Source organism: Delphinus delphis, chromosome 2 (assembly GCF_949987515.2).
Source record: "Delphinus delphis chromosome 2, mDelDel1.2, whole genome shotgun sequence".
In the NCBI taxonomy this organism is placed as follows: Eukaryota; Metazoa; Chordata; class Mammalia; order Artiodactyla; family Delphinidae; genus Delphinus; species Delphinus delphis.
Window position 1 is genome coordinate 167,269,573 of NC_082684.1, and position 20,749 is coordinate 167,290,321.

Consider the following 20,749-nt stretch of genomic DNA (forward strand, 5'->3'; position numbering starts at 1 on the left):
ACTTCACCGTAGTTTGTAGAAATCAAGCAGTATTCACTTTCTAAGCCATGCGTTTTGGGGTATCCTTATGCTTCCTGAATATATGTGTATTTTAGGCTTTATATATCTGCCTTTTTCCTAAAGATCCCACTTGATCCAGAAACAATGTTTCAGTAACTTATTTGAAAGTGATAGTTAGATAAAAAGATTATGGTGGTCAAATAAAAGGACAGCCAAGAATGGCAGCAGTATCCAAGGATGAAACAGGGAAAAGTGATTCTTCTTCCAAGGTCCTCTCCTAAACTGAAGAGAATTTGCATTCGCCCTTGGTCTAGAGCAGATGCAGTTCTAGTAGCCATAAACTACGAAGCTCTGTCAATATCCTAAGGTAGGGATTGTAGTGTGGCTCATACACCCCCAAGAACGATGTCAGCGGTACCTAGTCTCTCCCACTAAGTCTACAGTGTAACTGTTCCTACTAAGATGATTTTTAATCAATTGCCCATTTTGCTAAGGCATCATTGTGCTTTTAGGTAGCAAAGGCTAGTGAGACTCAGAAATCAACACAGCTAAACAAACAAACAACCCAATTTAAAAATGGGCAAAAGACGGGAACAGGCATTTCTACAAAGACTTACGAATGGTCAATAGGTATATGAAAAGGTGCTCAACCTCACTAATCAACAGAAAAATGCAAACCAAAACCACAAAGAGATTGCCTCACCGTCTTAGAATGGCTACTGTTAATACAAAAGATAACAAGCGTTAGTGAGGGTGTGGAGAAAGGAAACCCCCTGTACACACTGTGGGTGGGAATGTAAACTGGTGCAGCCATTATATGGAGGTTCCTCAAAAACTATCATACGATCCTGCTATCCCACTTTTGGGTGCTTATCCAAAGGAATTCAAATCAGGATCTTGAAGAGAACATTATTCAGCCTTAAAAAAAAAAAGAAGAAAATCCCACCATTTGCAACAACATGGATGGATCTTGAGGGCATTACGCTAAGTGAAATAAGCCAGATACAGAAAGACAAATACTGAATGATCTCACTTATATGTGGAATCTAAAATAGTCAAACTCATAGAAGCAGAGAGTACATTGCCAGGGGTTGGGAAGTGGGGGAAATGGAGAGGTGATGGTCAAAGGGTACAAAGTTTCAGTTACGCAAGATAAATAAATTCTGGAAATTTACACTACAGCACAGTGCCTGTAGCTAACAATACTATGTAGTGTACACAAAATCTGCTAAGGGGGCAGATTAGGTTAAGTAGGTTTTATGTACGTTACAATAATAATAACAACAACAACAATAATAAAGAGGGTGGGAGGAAATTTGGGGAGGTAATGAATCTGTTTATGGCCTGTTTATGGTGAAGATAGTTTCATGGGTGTATACTTATCCACAAATTCACTGAGTTGTATATGTTAAATATATACAGCTTTTTACATGTCCATTGTACCTCAATATAGAAATTTAAAAAAAAAAGAAATGGGGCTTCCCTGGTGGCGCAGTGGTTAAGCATCTGCCTGCCAATGCAGGGGACACGGGTTAGAGCCCTGGTCTGGGAAGATGCCACATGCCACGGAGCAACTAAGCCCATGAGCCACAACTACTAAGCCTGCGCGTCTGGAGCCTGTGCTCCGCAATGGAAGAGGCCGCGACAGTGAGAGGCCCACACACCGCGATGAAGAGTGGCCCCCGCTCACCACAACTAGAGAAAGCCCTGGCACAGCAACGAAGACCCAACACAGCCAAAAATTAATTAATTAATTTTAAAAAAGGAAATGAAGGCATCTAAAATATTCAAACTCTCAAGTATCTTTGCATCTAAGAACTATTACAACAGCAGTGCCTTTCAAGACACTACTCCTTGACCTCTGTTTTAACAGCTTTATTTCTAAGTCAATTAGAGAAGCTAGGATTTTCTACTCACTCTCAGCCGCACTGTCTCTACTAAGAAAAAGAAAACACAAGAGAAATCTGTTCACTGCTGCTATTCCTTCTAGATCTACACCCACTTTTTAAGGTCTCCTGGCAAACAGCTTAAGGCATGGGGTCCAAACTAAACATCACTTCCTAGAAGAAAATGTCACTTCCCCATACTTGCAATTGCCCTCAAGGATATCAGTTTTCTCAAAAGCTTCTCTTAATCCCTAGAATTCAAATCATTCCCTTTTGAGACACCTATCAACTTTGATGCTTTCTGCATCTGTTCACTGGTCTCACTCAGCTCTTTGTCAGTGACTTTGCTCCTTCTGCAACATCACTTTAAGAAACCCTGCTTCTTTTGCAGAATTGGCAGTTGGACACTGTAATTAGCTTACATTGTCTTTGCAGCACAGTATCCAATGCATCTCACGATCAGTGAGATTAAAAGATAAGATGGATTCAGTGAACAGATAGAGTAGCTGTTGCTGTTAAATGAAGAAGGGTGTGTAAAGTGAAATTATTTTGTTAATGATTAGTTTATTATTATTTATGTTAGAATGATTTTTGAAATCCTTCACAATGTATACTTAGGTAAAGATAGAATATATCTTTTTCTTTCACTGTAACTTTTCCTATTCTTGATAAAAGAGTTGGTATGAACAAATGATTACAAGATGCAAAAGAAACCATCCTAACAGTTATTTGCTTAAAGAAAATATGCCCTTCTAGAAATGACATGAAACAAATTACTTTTATAATAAATCTTAAAAGTAACAATAGCTTTGATATAACCAAGGTCAGAGTTCTATCACTTTAAAATATGTAACTTTTGATTAAAGTATAACATACATACAAAAAAGTGTAACACCTATTACTGTAGAATTTTAAAGTGCTCTTTCGACACAACATTTACTTTATTTGAAAAGAATATTATTTTGTTATATTAATGACATGTAGAGGGACTTCCCTGGTGGCACACTGGTTAAGAATCTGCCTGCCAATGCAGGGGACACGGGTTCAAGCCCTGGTCCAGGAAGATCCCATATGCCACGGAGCAACTAAGCCCGCGTGCCACAACTACTGAAGCCCACGTGCCACAACTACTGAAGCCCGCGTGCCCCAACTACTGAAGCCGCACACCTCGAGCCTGTGATCCACAACAAGAGAAGCCACCGCAATGAGAAGCCCGCACACCACAACAAAGAGTAGCCCCCACTCGCCGCAACAGAGAAAGCCCGAAGGCAGCAAAGAAGACCCGATGCAGCCAAAAATTAATTAATTAATTTTTAAAAAAGAAATACATTTAATTACAATTAGAAGAAAATAATTATAATTTTAAGCTTGAAAATTTCACTGATTTACAGTCATTTAAATTTTTTCCCCATATTTTTGCTTTTTCTTTACATTGATTTCAGTTTGGTCAGAATAATTCTAAAACCAGGCTGCCATAAGAACCTAGACCTTGAATATCATTTTATTCTGCTGTTCTCAAATTCAGAAGATCACCAGGGGACTTTTTTAAAAGCTAAGGTTTTGGGGTCTCATCCCCAAGGATTCTGATTGGTTAACTTAATGGTGGGGACACGAATCTGTAGTTTGAAAGGCTGTCCAAGTGATTCTTAATGATCGTCCAGATTTGCCTGGTTTAAATTTCTACCAGGGCTTCCCTGGTCGCACAATGATTAAGAATCCACCTGCCAAAAAAAAAAAAAAAAAAGAATCCACCTGCCAATGCAGGGGACACGGTTTTGAGCCCTGGTCCAGGAAGATCCCACATGCCCACATGCCGCAGAGCAACTAAGCCCATGTGCCACAACTACTGAGCCTGCGCTCTAGAGCCCGCAAGCCACAACTACTGAGCCCACGCGCCTAGAGCCTGTGCTCTGCAACAAGAGAGGCCACCGCAATGAGGAGCCCGTGCACCACAACGAAGAGTAGCCCCCGCTCGCCACAACCAGAGAAAGCCTGCATGCAGCAACGAAGACCCAACACAGCCAAAAATAAATTAATTTAAAAAATAAAATAAAATAATAAATTCCTACCAAAGCAGGAATCCTCTCTGGAGTCCCCTAACTGAAGGTCATCCCACCTGTGCAAAGAACACATTCTATTCCGATTAACTTCTAATTTAACAAAGAATTTTCCTCTGAATTCTGGAAATTGGCCCATCTGTCTATCTGCTGATCCTAGTCCTGCCTTTTACAGCCACACAAAATAAATCTAATCTCTCTTCCATATTACAATCCCTGAAGATATCTTTGCATAATGCTTTTTAAGAGTTTCTTTTCCTCCATTTATAAAATTGACATATATATGTGTGTGTGTGTGTATATATACACATATATATATATCTCCCTTATGAGCAGAGAATGGTGTCTATAAAACAGTATTAAATGAAAAATAAGCAAACTGAAATGTTTTCAGTTTCCTAAAAGCATTATAATAAAGATCTGATTTAAACTGGGTGCCCAGAGTACTTCCTCCCCCTCACATTCACTAGGTATGTAATGTTTCCAGAAGCCAATATGTAGAACCCAAAGGAGAAAGTAGGTCTCACTGATCTAGCTGACACAAATTCTCTTAAATACAGAATCTGTGTTTATTAGGAAAATACTGGGGATTAAAGATATCTAGATAGCTTAAGGTTAAGAAAAAAAAAAAAAAGATGCCTGTTAATCCCCAAGATCACAGTAGCTAAGACATATCCAGAAGAAATGTCATCATAAATCCAGCTTTCTAGCTTCTGATATTTAAGGATATTCTCCATTCTAAGGAGGGAGAAAAATCAAAAGGTTCTCAAGAAAATAAGTCTTGTTAAGATCTATTAAAGATGAATGCAGTGAACCACAGTTCAAGTCGAGAGGCTACGTCTTCATTAGGTTATAAGAAGGAAAAAGAACTTGTGGGATTATAAACAGACTACTGCTCATAACTATGCCCGGTGTCTATTCAGAACAGAGATAAGCAACAAGGGGAAAAGGCAATAAGTATCCAAGTCTGAATCAAGAACACACCCAGTATCCAACAGAAGGAAGGTTCAACAGGAGCTGGTCTAACGAAAAATAAATAAATTCTTTAACTCTCCATTTGTTGATAACAGTTTTTCTGGTCTGCCTAAAAATTTCCCTAAGATAGATGAATATTTCAGAAATATCAAATTTGGGTTTTAAATCTATTCCCTTATTCACAAATCTACATGGTAGAATTTTTTCCATATTAATAAATAACTAGAAAGTAGAGGACTTATAAAAAACAATTTCCATCACACTAAGTTTCTTAAACCTATAGTACAGTATATCCATTTGTCTTCAGATTATCTTCGAGGCACAAAAGGCCATCTTCCAGATTTTGTTGTGAAATAAGCTATCTGCACAATACTCCGTTTTTTAAAAAATACGACAACTTAAACTAAAAAACTATTTTGGTAGAAGCAATCCAAAACTGAGCTTTTGAGTGAAGACATCTTCCTACTTCAAACCAACAGAATACATCGACGGCTCGTAATATTTTTAACATACTTAATTCCTTATGGTCAATTAAAATTAAATAAATACTAGGACAATCTAAGTCCAATAACCTTTCATTTTACTAAACTAATCACATCAACCAGAAAGAAAAACAAGTGCCTACCATATGGTCTTTCTGTAATAGAAAATAGCTGCATTCGATAACAGCATCTGTGCATCTACATTCAGCACTGCCCATACTTAAATCATCGTGTTAAATATAATAAGATGACGGGTCCCTTCACAAAGCAAAGAACAAAAGAAACTGAGTATCACGTTTGTACCTGATTATGTGATCTGGTAATAGCTAAAGAAATGAGGAAGGAATTAGAGATTCTGTAAGCAAGGCACAAGGACTTCATAAAATGTTTCATTTGGAAGAAATGAATGCTACAAAACACTAACAATGCGTGGAGAACCCTTCTTAGACCTGGGTACTCATTTTGTTGATGGCTCTTATCTTGAGATGGGTTCCACTCAATATCTCCAAATCCAGAGTTCTGCTGCTGCTGCTCTTCATTCCAACAGGCTATACTTTTAACCCTAATTTGCAGGGTAAAGCTTTTGACATACAATGGTATTCTGCCATTTAGATTCAAGTATATGAAGGAACACACGTTTCAAATTAAATAACAGTGTTATGTTATACTGTACTATCGCTAGCCTGCAATGAATCCTCCACTGAAGAAAACATGTTTTTTAAAAACTGTTTAAGTACTGTTTTGAGTAACGTGTATCCTTTTCAAAAAGCGTCTAAGTATTATTTTAAGCAGCGTAGGTAGGTTTGCTAGAAACCTGATTTTCACAAGACTGGTAACATATTACCTATTTTTTAAACCTGTAAATGCTGTCTTTTTATTGTAACTTTGGAATTAAACAAAAAAAGAGAAAATACAAAAATAATATAATTCTGGTATTCTCCCCATCCAGAATTAACAACCGTTAACATTTTGCCATCGTCAATGTTGTGATCGTTTTTTAACTTACAGTGAAATATTCATGACATTAAAAAAATTAAAAACGTAAGGAAGATTCCTATACTGGCCAATTGTTTTAAGAAAGAAAACATCAGACATACAGTTGGCCCACTGTACCTAAAGGTACTGCACCTGTGCATTCAACCAATGAAGGATCAAAAAATTTGGAAAAAATTTTTCCAGAAAGTTCCAAAAAGCAAAACTTGAATTTGCTGCACACTAGCAACTATTTACATACCACTTGCATTGTATCAGGTGTTATAAGTAATCAAGAGATGATTTAAAGTATAAGGGAGGATGTGTAAGGGTATATGCAAATACCACCCCATTTTATATAAGGGACTTGAGCATCTGAGGATTCTGGCATCCATTGGGTGGGAGTTCCTGGAACCAATCCCCTGTGGATCCTGAGGGATGACCCTATTACCTTTTCATAGTTTCACCACCAGTTTGATTCCCCTCCCTTAGTCTGTTCATTACCATTATCTCACCTTAGCACAAAGTATTTCATACATTTGTACTACACACTGCCTTGGTTACTGTTACTTGGTTACCAGCTTCCCAAAAGGTAAGAAAGATGCAAAGTAAACTGTGAACAGCCATCCCAATGGAAATGGAGGTCTAAAGAAGAACCTACAATTCACACTACACATCGTTATATAATCTAAACTACCTAGATGCAAACTCAAGAACATTTTGGAATGGAAATTTTCCTTAGGTCTTCCTTCCTTCATTCATTCATTCGAAAAAAATATGAGGGCCTACCACGTGCTAGACTCCCTTCCAGACACAAGAAATACCAGGTGAACAAAACAAACTGTACTCTTAACACTTACGTACATCATCTGTCCAAATCAATAAGCAAAATCAAATGGAGGAGCACGTCAGATGGAGAATAAGTGACAGGGAAAAAAATGAAGTGAGGAAGGAGGGCAGGGTGTGTCCTGGGGAGCAGGGGAGGGAAGATCCTCCCAGAAGGTGACTTCTAAGCAAATCTGGAGGAGACAAGGAAGCGGGCCCTGCAGACACCTGGGGGACAGTGTCCCAAGGAGATGGAACACAGCGGGAAGGCTCTGGGGCATGCTGGGCTCGTGTGTCCGCAGAAGCGGGGAGCGCCCAGGAGGTGAGCTCAGGGAGGAGACGGGAGGCTGTCCAGGGGTCTGCGGGCACTCCGAGAACTTCAGCCTTTCATCCTGAAGGAGAGGAGAAGCCAGTAGAGGAGCCGAAGCAAAGCAGTGCCAGGACCTGACTTCTAAAGGGTCCACCGGGATGACTGTGGGGACAGACTGCAGGCTGGCAAGGGCTGAGCTGAGAGGCCGGTGGCCAGATTTGCAGGTGATGCACGAGAGAGAAAAAGAGGGATCAAAGATCACTCCCAAGACTCCACCTGGGAGGGTGGGAATGCTCTTGCTTAAGACGAGGGAGACTGTCGAAGGAGCAAACAGGGAAGCTGGGCGGGCGGGGGGAGGGGCTGTAGAGAAGGAGGAACTTGGTTCGGGACGTGGCTTCTCCACAGGCGAATGGAGGTTCTGAGTGGGCAGGTCAGCTAGATGTGGGCATCTGAATTCAAGGGAGAGGTCAGGGTGGAGAGACACACACGCACGCAAATACATGTGTACATATGCATATATATGTGAATGATCAGTTTACACCTGATATTTAAAACCATGAAACTGAGTCTGGAGAGGAGAAAAGAGGGTCAAATGGAGCCCTGAGGTATAGGAAGACTTAGTAGGTCAAGAGGCTGAGGAAACTTCCAAGGCTGAGAAGGAGGGGACAGTGAGGCAGGAGGACCATCAAGAGGGTACAGTGTGCTGGGATCTAAATGAACAGTTAGTAGAAAACTAAAGCCTTTCCCGCTATGTTTATTGGCTATTTTGGCATATATTTATTGAGCACCTACTATGCGCCACTCACTGTAGAGACAAACATGGTGCCTGTTTTCATGGGACTTGCAATCCAGGGGAATACAGATAAATAAACTAGTAAGTGCTCTTCCTGATAAAGTACAGGGAGGGTGTTTGAGGAGAAGGCAGCAGGGCCAATTAATCCAGTCTTGGAAGGTCAAGGAAAGCTTTCCTGAGTGATGTTGAAGAAAAGACCAGAATGATAGTAAAAATCAGCCAGGGAGGGGTGGAAGTGGAGGAGGGGAGAATGGAAGGAAGGCTGGGAGAAAACAGGATTTATAAGGACCTGAAGTAAAGAGAGAGACATTGTGATGCCCTTGGGGGGGGGGTGGTACTGACAATACAGGAAGTACAGAGAGAGGTCACAGATGCGATAGGAGAAGGGCGGGTCAGAAGTCCTCTCAGACTTCTCTCAGGAGTTTGAGCCTTATTCCAAAGGCAATGGGAAGCCAGAAAACTGTTTTAGGCCAGGGAATGCAATGATCAGCTTTCTATTTCAGGAGGAGCGCTCTGGTTACGGCAGATCGGAGAGCTGGAAGGGGGCAAGGCTGGGAGCCTGGGACGCGAGTTAGGAAGCCTGGTCCATGATTCATCGCTGAGATGCAGCTAATCTGAACTCAGGGAGTGGCAGTGGGATTCAGAATGTAGGACTTTGACAGGAGGAAGAAGGAGAGAGAGGGGTCAAGGACTGTAGCCTGGTTTTTAACTTGGACAGATAGGTACCTAGCAGTGCTACTCACTAAAAGAAGGAAGTCAGGGAGAGGGCAGGTTGGTGGTCAGGGCAGAGAATCTGTTGAGTTTGAAGAGCCTGTAGACTATCCAAAAAAACTGTATGGTAAATAGGCAATTGGCTATCTAGGTCTAGAGAGCAGCCATAAAATCTGAGATACAGTTGTAAATTAGGAATCACGGGCATGTAGATTAAAGCCCTGGGAGGATGTAAAATGAAACCTAGGGAGTGAGAAGAGTAGAGGAATGGAAAGGCCTGGCTCCTGTAAAAACCAACAAGAAAGAGGCAGCAGAGGAATAAGAAGCCTAAAGAGAGAGAGAGAAAGAGAGACAGATGGAGGGAGAGAGCGCCTGAGAAGGAACAAGGAAGTCTGGGATAAAAGCAAAGTGTACAGTATTCCAGAAAGAAGAGCAAAAGTATGAATTTTTACGTGAATGAATTCGCGCACAGAAAATGCCTTTATTATTTACACTGTTCCAAAATCAACAAACAAATAGTTTTCATCAGCTTATAATACGTTTTAGTCACAGGATCATTTTAGCCTCGGTGAAGAAGCAAAACATAAAATGAACTAAGTTAATTAGCATGAGTAAATAGGTTTGTTCTAATAGTAGACAGTGAAAGTGCTAAACACGTGTACAATCCTGTGGACTAGAGATTAAAAATGAAATAAATGTTAGAAGTGGGAAGAATAATGTGGATTAGAAAGCTTTGAAAAGAGAGAGAGAGAGAGAGAGCAAGTCGAACCATAAAGAAGAAACACTATATGATGTGAAAAGGGGTGAAAATACCACAGAGGATTCAGAGTCTATACAAAGTGATTTTGTGAGCAAAGTTATGCAAGGCTAGGTGTCATAGATCAGCCTGTACACATGCGTGCACAACACACACACACACACACACACAAAAAAAACACTTACCTGGCTCAGTGAGTGAAACCAATTTTCAAAAATACATATTTAGATGTGAAAGGGATATCATTTTGTGTGAACACAACTATGCTATCCTTACTGTATAATGTCAAAATATATTTTACTGAAGTGTCACAATTCTTTATTTGAAGAGGACTGTTTGTTATTTGTTTGTTTTTGGCCCTTCCAATATAGTCTTGGGAGGTGGTGCCTACACTTACTCATATAGCAACACAATTAGATTCTAACAGTTAATATAAACAAGAAATTCCTGATGGTTTTTCATCAAAACAATAGACCTTATTCACAGCAGGTGGAATTAGCCAATTAGATAAAGCGTAAAACAGGGACTCCTTTAATTCACTACATTGATTTCTTCTGTGCTACAAAGTTAGTTTCGGCTAATACCATTAATATTAAGATATATACCATCGTTTCTTGGGTAGGAAAAGCACACACAAATTTATTATTCAAATACCCATTTAGGAACATAGCAATCGGTTTTTTGTTTGTTAGTTTTTTAGCTATTGGTTTTTAAAATTTTGAAAAGAATGTCAGTGCTACTCTAGAATGTAATTCTTCTAATAAAATTAAGCACAAAAATTAAGTGCAGTATTCAAAGACTTAAATATCTGTCAACCCAAAACTGATACCCGAAGTATTCCAGTGGCAACTCTTTTTATTACTAATAAATACTCCCAAGATTTAATGTGCCTCAGAAGCATCAATAAGAGACAACTAAACAGAGCCAGTAAATACAAGTTACCCTCACTCCTCACCCTGAGATTTTAAAATGTTTTCTGACAGCATACAGCCCCTTTATTTCTATTTCCACACAGAATCTAAGCAAACTATCTGTCTATTCTTTAAAAAGCCAAGCAACACCACAGTTTATTACCGAACCCAACTACTGTATATAGTCTCTAAATGAGCAAAATACAGACAATACAGTGTTTTCTTGGATCCCAAACTAGAAATACTACGGCTATGCCAGCAGTAAGGTCCAAATGAAAGCAAATTTCACAGCCCTTAAAAAAAATACATAATTGTCATTGTTAATAAAAGCCAAGTTTGCAACTGGAAACACTGCCTTCTAGCCAAGGACAAGATGTGTCTATTATAAATTCTTGGTTTCCGGGATATCCCTTAAATGACCCAAAAAAAAAAAAAGTCAAATAACACTAGTTCTTGCAAATACAATGCAAATAGCATGCTAATTAAGGTACTCACAAGTCAATGACAAATAAGGCTTTAAGACCACAGTACCTATCATTATGGAACTACAATACACATTAAGCAATCACTAAGCTGTAGGTAGGCCTTCCAAAAGGAGTTATTATGGTTCACCATGATCAGAGAATTGTGGTGTTATACTTAATCACGTTTTTACCTGCAAGCAGGTGTTTATAGGTGTCAAAAAGTAAAACACTGTTTCTAACTGTAAACCTATAGTTCTAATAAACTGTACGGTAACGGCACACTGTACCTACCTCACTGATTTCTGCATAAACTTTCTAGTGCAGTATGAAGTAAGCTGCGTGAAGCAAGTTCCTCTGCCTGCTTTATGAACAAAAACTTAACTTCTGACTCATTTTTATTAAGATGCCAAAAATCACACACTGAGAACTAGACCCCGTTTCAATGACCATGAAGTTAAAATGTAACACAAGCACAAAATAAACAATGAGAGTGACGGCTCATTGGGGGATGTTACTGTTATCTAAAGTAATCTTCAACCTTTCCTTAAAAATATAGGCAGCTCAAAAGCAAAATCTAAAGGAAAACAGTATTCAGTACGTTTAGCAAAAGCAAATTACAGAAACCATCAATAACAAAGTAAACACAAAGGAGCCATTATAGAATTAAACTCCAAACATAAGGAGGAAAAAAGATAGAGGCAACAGGGCATAGGGGTGCCACAGATCAATGGATTTTCTATTTCTCTCCTGCTTTGCTCAAAAAATTTCCAAAAGCCTGGTGTAAAATCTTCTGAGCCCTCCCAAAGATGTTGGTCTGAAGGCAGAGTCAACCCACCTGACAGCTCAGGCTGACACTCACAGGACTTTTGAGCAGTGAAAGGAAGGGAATAAATAAAAGAACAGGAAAGGCAAGACATTTTTAAGGGAGTTGGAATTACAGCTCCATTAAGCAGTCTTCCAAGGCTGTGCCTAAACTAAACTGTCCACGGGGGAAAGACTTGTTTCTCTACCCAAAGCAGATATCCACAGCAACAGCATCAGTGTCGGAGAGAGATGGTGGTCCAGGAGCAACAAGCGTTCCAGACAGATGCCCTCTCTCCACCTCCAGAGCAAACCTTGGATACACACTCGACAGGTACAAAGCACCCCCTAACCAGCCCAGCTCCAAAAATACTGGAGAATGGGAACTGTAGGAAAACAGAAGCTTGTAGTATTCCCAGCCACCTAAAAAGGGAGAATTCCGTGCCCTGAGATGACCAAGATGGGGACATTTCAAAGTAAGTAAGGAAAACGTCCCTGCAGAAGAATCACTGGAAGCTCCTCGAAACAAAAATGGCCAAGGCTTCATCTCCCTACCGGTCAAGCTGGGGCACTCCCACCATTGAGTCCAAAGCCCCAAAAACCTCTTCTTAGGCCCGGTGGCAACTGACCGCCCACAGGCAGGACACCTCACAGACACAGGCCACTGCGGGCTACACCGGGATGCTGCCGCTGCGCTTACCTCACAGGCGGGGGACCCGCAGGTCTTGAGCTTGTTGTCACCATCTCCCTCCGGCAGACCAGTCCGACGTGTGGCCATCATTTCATTTCAAATTACAAAGAAGGGACCAACCCATGGGAGTCCACATTGGGGGGGAAATGCCACACCAGGCTCCTAGAAGGTGCAGTGCCGGTGAGACAATTAGAGCGCCAGGGAATGAAGGTTTTGATGAAGCGCCTTCGAAATGCCCTGATGATTATTTCTTCGGACTTCAACTGACTTCACCGTCTTCGTCCATTTCTCCAGACATAAAAAACAAAGAAGAGAGGTCTCCTCGGCGGCTAGAAAGCGGTCCCCTTCTTCCTAGCGCTCCTCCCAAGTCCAAGAGCAAGGCGAGCGCGTCGTGAAGACTCTCCCAAAGAGATCTTTCCTAGAAGAGGGAAAAGTTAAAGGGCATGAACTTTCTCCATACACCGACCTTAGGCTTGCTCACATGCCCACCCCAAGCTCGCCTTTCCAACACATGGAAAGATAATTCGGTCCATGCTGATGAAGTATGAAAGATGAAAGAATCTTCCCATACAAAAAGAGATAGAAAAAGGGGGGGAAATCCTATAAACCAGGGGGAAAAAAAAAAGCGAAACATCAGAACTGCACGGTGGTTGCCTCAAACATGCCCGGCCGTTGTGCAGCCGTCAAGAAAAACCGTTCCCTTTTCAAGTGCATTTTAATTCATGTATTTTCTGGGCAGAGGAGAGGGAGTCTATGTTCTTCTGCATCACCCGGATAAGCAGACTTAAGGGAAGTTTGCTCCCCGCGGGAGTAAAATGGGATAATCCTTTCTCAAAAGCCCTCCTTGCTCCCCGCCATCTCCCCAGCTCCCCAAAATAAAAACAAAAAGTCCTGCTCGGACGCGACCGGCGGCTCTGCCGGCGTCTCCAGGCGGCCTGGGGTACCCGGGGCGCCCGCCCTCCGCCCTCCGCCCCGGCCCGCCGGTGTCCCCGAGGAGGCGGCTGTTTTCCTTGGCCCGCGGCGGGGCTGGGCGGCGACGGCGCGGGGCCGGGTGGGGAGGTGCGCGCGGCGGCAGGAGGGACTCCCTCTCCGGGGCATTATTCCGGAGCTACAGAAATGAAGCCGCAGCCCCGGCCACTTTTAGTTGCCGCGCCCCAAACTACGCCTCGACACGGTCTTCCCCGTTCCCCGTGGCCACCTAGGGAGAAAAAAAAATAGGAAAAAGAAAACCACCACCCACCGACCACTATTTCCTCCGCCCCTTCCAGAGGCGGGTCGGGGATCTCGATCTCCCGGGAAGGGCGGCCCAAATATGTACTTTCCAAAACGAACGGGGACACCCGGGGGAAAGGCCCAAAGCGAGGGGGCTCACCCTGCGCGCCCCGCCTGGCCCGGCTTCCGAGGCGCGGCGCGAGCGGCGGCGGGGACGCGGGCCGGGCGCCGGGCCCAGCCGGTACGCGCTAGGCCGCAGGCTCGGTTAATATTCATGAGCGGACGGGAGCCGCCCCTCCTCCACGGCCGGCCGGCGGGACCCCGGCGCCCGCCGCCGGCCTTTGTGCCCTTCCCTCCTCCCGCCGGCCTTCCCTCGCTCCGCACACGCGGGCGCGGCCCCTCCGCCCCCGCCGGGCGCCCGCCGCCGCTCCCTCCGGCCCCGCGCCAGCGCCGGGGCGGGCTGGCCCGGGGTGGCGGGAAGGGAGGGAGCCAGCGGCGAGCCCGGCTCTCCCTCTCCACCCGCCCGCCGGCCCTGCGCCCCGTCGGCCGAGGCGGAAAATAAAGCAGACACGCACCGGAGAAAGCGCGGCGAGTAGATCCGCACCGAGCCGGCCGGCCACCGGACGGCGCGCCCCTCACGCCCGGCGCGCACTGGACCGAGCGGGAGGACGAGCCAGCGCTGTCCTCCGCCGCCGCCGCGCTCCGAGGCCGCCGCCGCCCCCGGCCGGCCGCTCCCAGGCACCGCCGCGACCTGCCCCGGCCGGCCCCGGGCTCTCGGCCGCCGCGGGAGGGCGTGGGGCGGGGCGGCGGCCGCCGGACTCTCCCCTCGCCTCGCCGGGCCGGGCCGGGGCCGCGCTCGGGCGCCCGCGACCGCCAAGTGACAGAAGTGCCTCGTTCCGCTGCCGCGCCGAGCTGTTTCCCGGGGGCGGATTTCTCGCTTCTTCCTCCCTGGATCCACCTCCTCCCACTCCACCTCCTTCCCCTCCCCTCCCCAGGGGAGGCTCTGGGGTTGAATGTTTTCTGTCTTGAATAATATGGTCCCGGGAACCGACGCTGGAGAAGGGGGATTAGCCTGGGGCGGGGGCGGGGACGGGGGGGTGCTCGCCAACCCCCCCAATGTGTGTCGGGACCTACAAACCCTCACCACCACCCCGAACACCTCCCCAAAAGCCAGACACACAAAATCCTCCCCGCCTTCTCCAGTCTCCCGAGCGCAGAGCGGGAGCGGCCAGGAACCCGGGCTTCCACTGGGGAAGGGACTAGGTACTTGGCGTCAGGGCCGGGGAGGGGGTCGATCATACGGCTAGACTCGCAGAATTGGGTCCCAGACTGCGGGGGACACGCCCGGGTGAGTTTTTGACCCTTTTTGCAGTGGGAGGGGTGCGATGTGGGACTTCAAGGTAAGGGAGTGTCCTCTCACGCCCGACAGTAAGACAGCTTCTCATTTGGGGTGGGGGGGGTTGGGGAGAGGTCGCAGCCAAGCGCTGTTCATTCAATTCTTTGCCCTTTTTACATCTTCAGGGCAGCTGAACAATTCGGCGCAGCTAGCGGAACTGAGGAAAGGTGGCTGCGCTTCTCCACACAGCAGGTCGCAGCAGCGCGGGGTCCTGGGCCCAACCGCCGCCCCTCCCCGCCCGATTCCGGGGCTTCGCCCCAGACCCCCGGCGGCTCGCTCCGCCCCGCCGCGCCTCACAACATCTCCCGCTGCAAATGGCCCAATCGGAAGACGCGACGAGAGAACTCCAGCCAATCAGGGGCAGCTGACTCAGGCGTCCCTCCACCCTTTGCCCGCCCCCAGTAGGAAAGCCACCGCCCCTCGGGCTCCCCTTCCCACCCCGCCCCCCTCCGGGGAGGTGTCTCACAGCTCCTGTCCTCGCCGGGCTGGAGTGGAGGACCGCGCCGCGGTGGCGGGGTTTGTCACCTAGTCACCCTCATCCTCGCCTCCTCCCAGACACACCCCTCCTCCCTTTCCCAGTCCTCCTGCTGGTGCTGTTGAGGGTCATTTTTATCTTCGTGCCGGCGGGGGACTGCCAGCTATTGTGTCTGATCAGCTGCCACCGCCCTCCTAAGGGGAAAAATAAAAGAACAAACCCGAGAAGCTTTGGGGTCTGCGTACCTTTTCCTTCCTTTCTTACCGCACTCTCCCCAGAAGATTTAGAGACACCTCCCCGCTCCACCCACCCCGGCCTCCACACCCAGCTCTCCGTCCGCTGCCTCGGGTCCTGTTTTTCGGTTGTTGGTGAGAAAAAAAACTAAAAACCACTCCCTGGGGCCTGAATACCTGTGCTGTAGTTTTTAGATCTGCCTAAGAGTGGAAGGTGCCGAACATTAGAATATACAACTAAATCCTCCGCCTCGATTAGGGGAACGACTCTGACTAGATCATTTTTATGTGGCCACGAAATTTGCATGTTCTTGACAGCCCCTGACAAAACTAGTCAGCCAATAACAAAGGAAAAAAAAAAAAAGAATAAAACAGAAGGAATTCCTGCCAGTCAGTCGGTAATTTACTGAATAGCCCACTGGGCTATCCAGTTCTGGATGCGATAGGGTAAATGAACTAGAAGTGAATAGAAATGCAGGGTTCAAGTAGTGTACCTCTAGTGGGCTTATAGAATATGTCCAGAAAGGAAAAACAATTTTAAGCACAAAACAGCTCCTTACAAATGCAAATGCACGTGCATGGCATGAACTGAGTACCTCACAGCTGAGGACGTCTAGGGTTAAGGTTTTTGTCATGGAAATTTTTATAAATGTTGATTTTGAAAAAGGCTTTCAGTTTGGTAAAGGAGACTACATGTTGGCCATGGAAGGAGATATGAAAAGGAGGTAAAACACATTTTAGGAATTGTGGGAAACTAATGTAACCTAGAAAGACATTTCTGTAAGAGGTAAAAGCAGAAGGACCAGGATTACAGTCTAGCTTCAACATTTACCGGGTGACCTAGGGTAAATTTTTACTTCTGTGTATAAGTACTAGAGCTATCAAGTAATAGTAGTGACTACAGTCTATAATAGCACTGCCTGCCTGCTGAGTATTCCAGAGCTTTACACACAATTTAATGAGACAGGTACACTGCACAGCCAGGATTCAAGCCCAGGGGGTAGGGTCCAGAGTCCATGCTTCTCTCCACACCACTATCCTACCTCTAACACAGTTTTTAATAACAACAACAGAAGCTAACATTTACTTAGCTTTTCCTCTACTGATCATTGTGCTTTGTGGGTAAATGATTTAATCCTACCTCTGGGATCGGTAAGATTACGGTGTTCGAAACTTAGGATTGTTTTTAAGAACCATTATAACTTGCTACCATATGTATCTTATGTGTATTAGGCTATCTGGATGCAGAAGAGCAAAAGCACATAACTGAGATTTGGGAAACCTGAACCCTAGTACTCTCCTGGGACCTCCAAGTATGACAGACCCTTCCCTCTCTTGCTGGGATGTTGAGAGCATCAAATAAGACAATAGATGTAAATATTATTCCTATTAAAGTATTATGATGAAGGAGGGGTTTGTCCTGTTTTTCCAACAGGAGCCCTATGCTTTTATAACATTTCATTGGTATTTATTAGGAACATATTAACCCAGTGTAAAAAATTAGCTCTATTCCTATCTAAGGCATGAGCAGTAACAATACTTTAATAGCTGCTTGAGCTCTCATTTAGATGCATTCTGAGTAGACCCAAGTGGATGCCCTCTAGGCATCTGGGAAGTGGCAGCCATCCCTCCTCATTCTCCGTTCCAAAGGCTGACGGTATAATTGGTGGAGGATGCAAATCAAAGCCTTGGCGTTGTCTTCAGCTGCCCGTCTTGGGTGTTTCACTCATTAACACCTCCACCAGAGGGAGGGCAGAAGAAAGGAAAACCAGCCAAACCTAACTCCTGTGGCTACTTGTTAACCATTCCAGGGAGAGATCTGGTGAAACAGTAGGTTTGGGGATCATTGTAAATGAAGAGATATGGAATTAACCGTGGGTTTCGCAGTTGATATCTTGGTAGTATTCTTTATCCCAAGTATCGTGGATAAGCAAGAGCTCACAGTAATTCTAGCTTTGTTTACTTTGAAAGGCTGATATTTTCCTCTTTTGAGCATAGCTAATAAATGTATGGATTTCTTAGAATCTAACTTCTGAGAGATTTCCTTGAAACAGTCTCAGAAATTACTACAGCTATATTAGTAACAACTATAAGACAACCTTGCACACTATAATTCTTGCAATGTAGGCAAGACGTTCTTAAAGGTGGGAACTATAACCTTAAAATGTTCAGTTTTGACTTTGTTAATGACACAGTAACATTGTTTTGGTGAACCATCATCAAGGAAATATGTCAAAGCCAGAAATAGAACCGAAATGCCCTAGCCCCTGGTCTAATGTCATTCTGTAATAATCTATGGATGATTTCTACTCTCAATATAGAAGTTGGCAATTCTAAGAGGCACAAGTGTTTGCCAGCGAATTCCACAGATGAAATGTGTAATTTGCGATGGAGCGTTTGCCAAACTATATGTCTGAGGCAGTTAAGACCAATGGCCCTCAGAGGAGTAAGGCTTTTCTTGGTTTTAGGACTATACTGTAGATTTCATTTCTTATTCATACAATAGTAAAAAGACACATTATCTACTAATATTTCTTTGAAAAAGACTTTCTTGTTGAATAACTACAGAAAACTCATCTCTCTGGCAAGGCATTAAACTATTGTAATCAAGGGAAGGGAGTGATTTTCTACAATAAATAATTTCTAGGGAATTCCCTGGTGGTCCAGTGGTTAGGATTTGGCGCTTTCACTGTCAGGGGCCCAGATTCAATCCCTGGTCCAGGAACTAAGATCCTGCAAGATGCGCCATGGCCAATAATAATAATTTCTAAGATTCTTCTTCCTTCATCACCTCTTTTTTTTTTTTTGTGGTACGCGGGCCTCTCACTGCTGCGGCCTCTCCCGTCGCGGAGCACAGCTCCGGACGCGCAGGCTCAGCAGCCATGGCTCACGGGCCCAGCCGCCCCGCGGCATGTGGGATCTTCCCGGACCGGGGCACGAACCCGTGTCCCCTGCATCGGCAGACGAACTCTCAACCACTGCGCCACCAGGGCAGCCCCATCACCTCTTTTTAATTAATAATGTAAACGATTTACTAATCTAATTCTCTGCATCTGCCAAATATATGATTTAATATTTCTGTCCACATGATTACTATCTTCGATTATTAATTTCTAATCTACAGGGTACTGATGCTGTTTTATTCCAAGTCTATAGTGCCTAGCAAGCACCACACACAATAGATACACTTGAATAATTTCTCTGCCCTCCACTTAACCTGGTCTTTCCTTTCTCTGGACTAGTACTCTGCTTGAATGTTTCTTTTTAGTTTGTTTGTTTGTTGCTATTAATTGGTTACCTGATCAGAAACAATTTTATATTATTATTTACCTGATTATTATCTCCTTTTCTATCTAAATTAGAAACTTCTCTAGGGCAGATTCCCAGGGCATTTAGTTCTTTTCCAGACCATAATACCTACCACAGCTTTCACACATTTCACTGGAAAATTATTCAAGAAAAGAATGATGATTATATCACTATTACTGATAAATATTTATACCTCAAGAAATTCCCGGCTGTCCGACAGCTCTCTGGGTTGCTGGAAGATCTATGTATATGTCTGTGTGCATATGCCTAAAAGGGAAAGTGTAAATTACAAGAGGTGTCCACACAGAGGACACTTGATGTGGGCCTCAATTTCCAGAAATGCCACATTTTATCTCTTTACCTACCTCCACCTCTGGTGACTGAGCTGTTTTTTGGCCACGCTACCATGCCAAAAACATAGCACTTGCATTTTGGCAATAATTACAAAGCCCATAGTTTAACCACGATTGTGGAGCAAACATTTTCTTCTGGGTTCAAATTGTTTTTCAGCACCAGCACCTCCATAATTAAGATTGAGTGGTTTGGTGTTCATGTTCATCAGCATTATTAAGAGTTTATTTATATATTTTGAGAAAAAGAAAGAATAAAAATGTACACAGTTTTCTTTTATCCTAAGAATCGTGACTTCCATTTATAAGCATTCCAATTTTCCTTAAAAATATGAGGCCAGTTTTTTAAAGGTTTCCACCCACCCAACTAAATATGGGCTGGAACATCCTGTGAAAATACTGTGCAATCTGGGTAGAAACCCAGATTCAAACTGGAGAACTGAAATGTCCTCATCATCTTGGAATAGAACACTAAATTCCAACCATTCCAACTAGGAAATTGTGCTAGCAATTGATTTTGATATTACAGGCCTAAGCCAGAGCAACCAAATCTTTTTCATCAGAATGAAAAAAATATCTTAGCCTTCCCTTTCACCTTTACAAGGCAGAAGTAGGAGAGACATCAAAAGACCCCTCCACTCCTTGATTCATTGCCTGCATTCTCTTCTTTTTTTATTTATTTATTTTTTTGGCTGCGTCAGGTCTTAGTTGCAGCATGCGGGATCTTTCATTGCAGCGCGCGGGCTTCTCTCTAGTTGTGCCCTGAGGGTTTTCTCTCTCTAGTTGTGGCACGTAGTTTGTGGCATGTGGGCTCCCTCGTTGAGGCACACAGGCTTAGTTGCCCTGCGGCATGTGGGATGCGGGATCTTAGTTCCCCGACCAGGGATCGAACCCACGTCCCCTGCGTTAGAAGGCGGATTCTTTACCACTGGACCACCAGGGAAATCCCGACTGCATTCTCTTCTAATCCAAAAGTCAACTAACCAAGGGTTCTACCTTCAGATAGGAAAGGTTTGCAGGATAATACGTGGCAGTTCACATCTGGGCTTCAGTAGGATAGATGCAGGCTTGCATAACTTTTCTCCCAAAAGATTTTTTCAATTACGTTTTAACTTTTAAAAATTGCAACACAGAAAGAA

General features: G+C 44.2%; 3 protein-coding genes across 8 annotated transcripts in view; 2 read left to right on the plus strand and 1 right to left on the minus strand.

Moving 5' to 3' along the window:
* Positions 1-14,532, minus strand: part of ARHGAP21 (Rho GTPase activating protein 21) — a 128,412-nt gene extending 113,880 nt beyond the window's left edge. For 4 of the 5 annotated variants that reach the window (XM_060006215.1, XM_060006214.1, XM_060006213.1 and 1 more), the window contains exons 1-2: positions 14,423-14,532; positions 12,645-13,053 (exon numbers count right to left, since the gene is read on the minus strand). In XM_060006215.1, coding sequence (XP_059862198.1) covers positions 12,645-12,725 — 81 coding nt within the window. In that variant the 5' untranslated portion in view covers positions 12,726-13,053; positions 14,423-14,532. Of the gene's footprint in view, positions 1-12,644; positions 13,054-14,007; positions 14,134-14,422 lie in introns of those variants that run through there. The other variant, XM_060006212.1, reaches the window with a different exon arrangement.
* LOC138413977 (serine/arginine repetitive matrix protein 3-like) lies at positions 13,948-14,728 on the plus strand. Its single transcript, XM_069540369.1, has 2 exons — positions 13,948-14,388; positions 14,444-14,728. Exons 1-2 carry the CDS (start codon positions 13,948-13,950, stop codon positions 14,726-14,728), a joined length of 726 nt encoding a protein of 241 aa, XP_069396470.1.
* A 132-nt stretch (positions 14,729-14,860) lies between these two features.
* On the plus strand, positions 14,861-15,938 carry LOC138414004 (serine/arginine repetitive matrix protein 1-like). 2 transcript variants are annotated; one of them, XM_069540488.1, is made up of 2 exons: positions 14,861-15,110; positions 15,369-15,938. In XM_069540488.1, the coding sequence occupies exons 1-2, from the start codon at positions 14,861-14,863 to the stop codon at positions 15,770-15,772; spliced, it is 654 nt and encodes a 217-aa protein (XP_069396589.1). In that variant the 3' UTR covers positions 15,773-15,938. The 2 variants fall into 2 exon arrangements, 1 of the variants encoding a protein (XP_069396589.1); XR_011246381.1 differs by having other exon boundaries at positions 14,944-15,195.
* The last annotated feature ends 4,811 nt before the right edge of the window (positions 15,939-20,749 follow it).

Bases quoted from the DNA above. Each gene is read 5' to 3' on its own strand.
- LOC138413977 (XM_069540369.1), top strand. From the start codon at position 13,948: ATGTACTTTCCAAAACGAACGGGGACACCCGGGGGAAAGGCCCAAAGC. The intron at 14,389-14,443 runs GTCGGCCGAGGC...CGCGGCGAGTAG, and splicing joins GCCCGCCGGCCCTGCGCCCC to ATCCGCACCGAGCCGGCCGG.
- LOC138414004 (XM_069540488.1), top strand. From the start codon at position 14,861: ATGTTTTCTGTCTTGAATAATATGGTCCCGGGAACCGACGCTGGAGAA. The intron at 15,111-15,368 runs GTACTTGGCGTC...TTACATCTTCAG, and splicing joins TCCACTGGGGAAGGGACTAG to GGCAGCTGAACAATTCGGCG.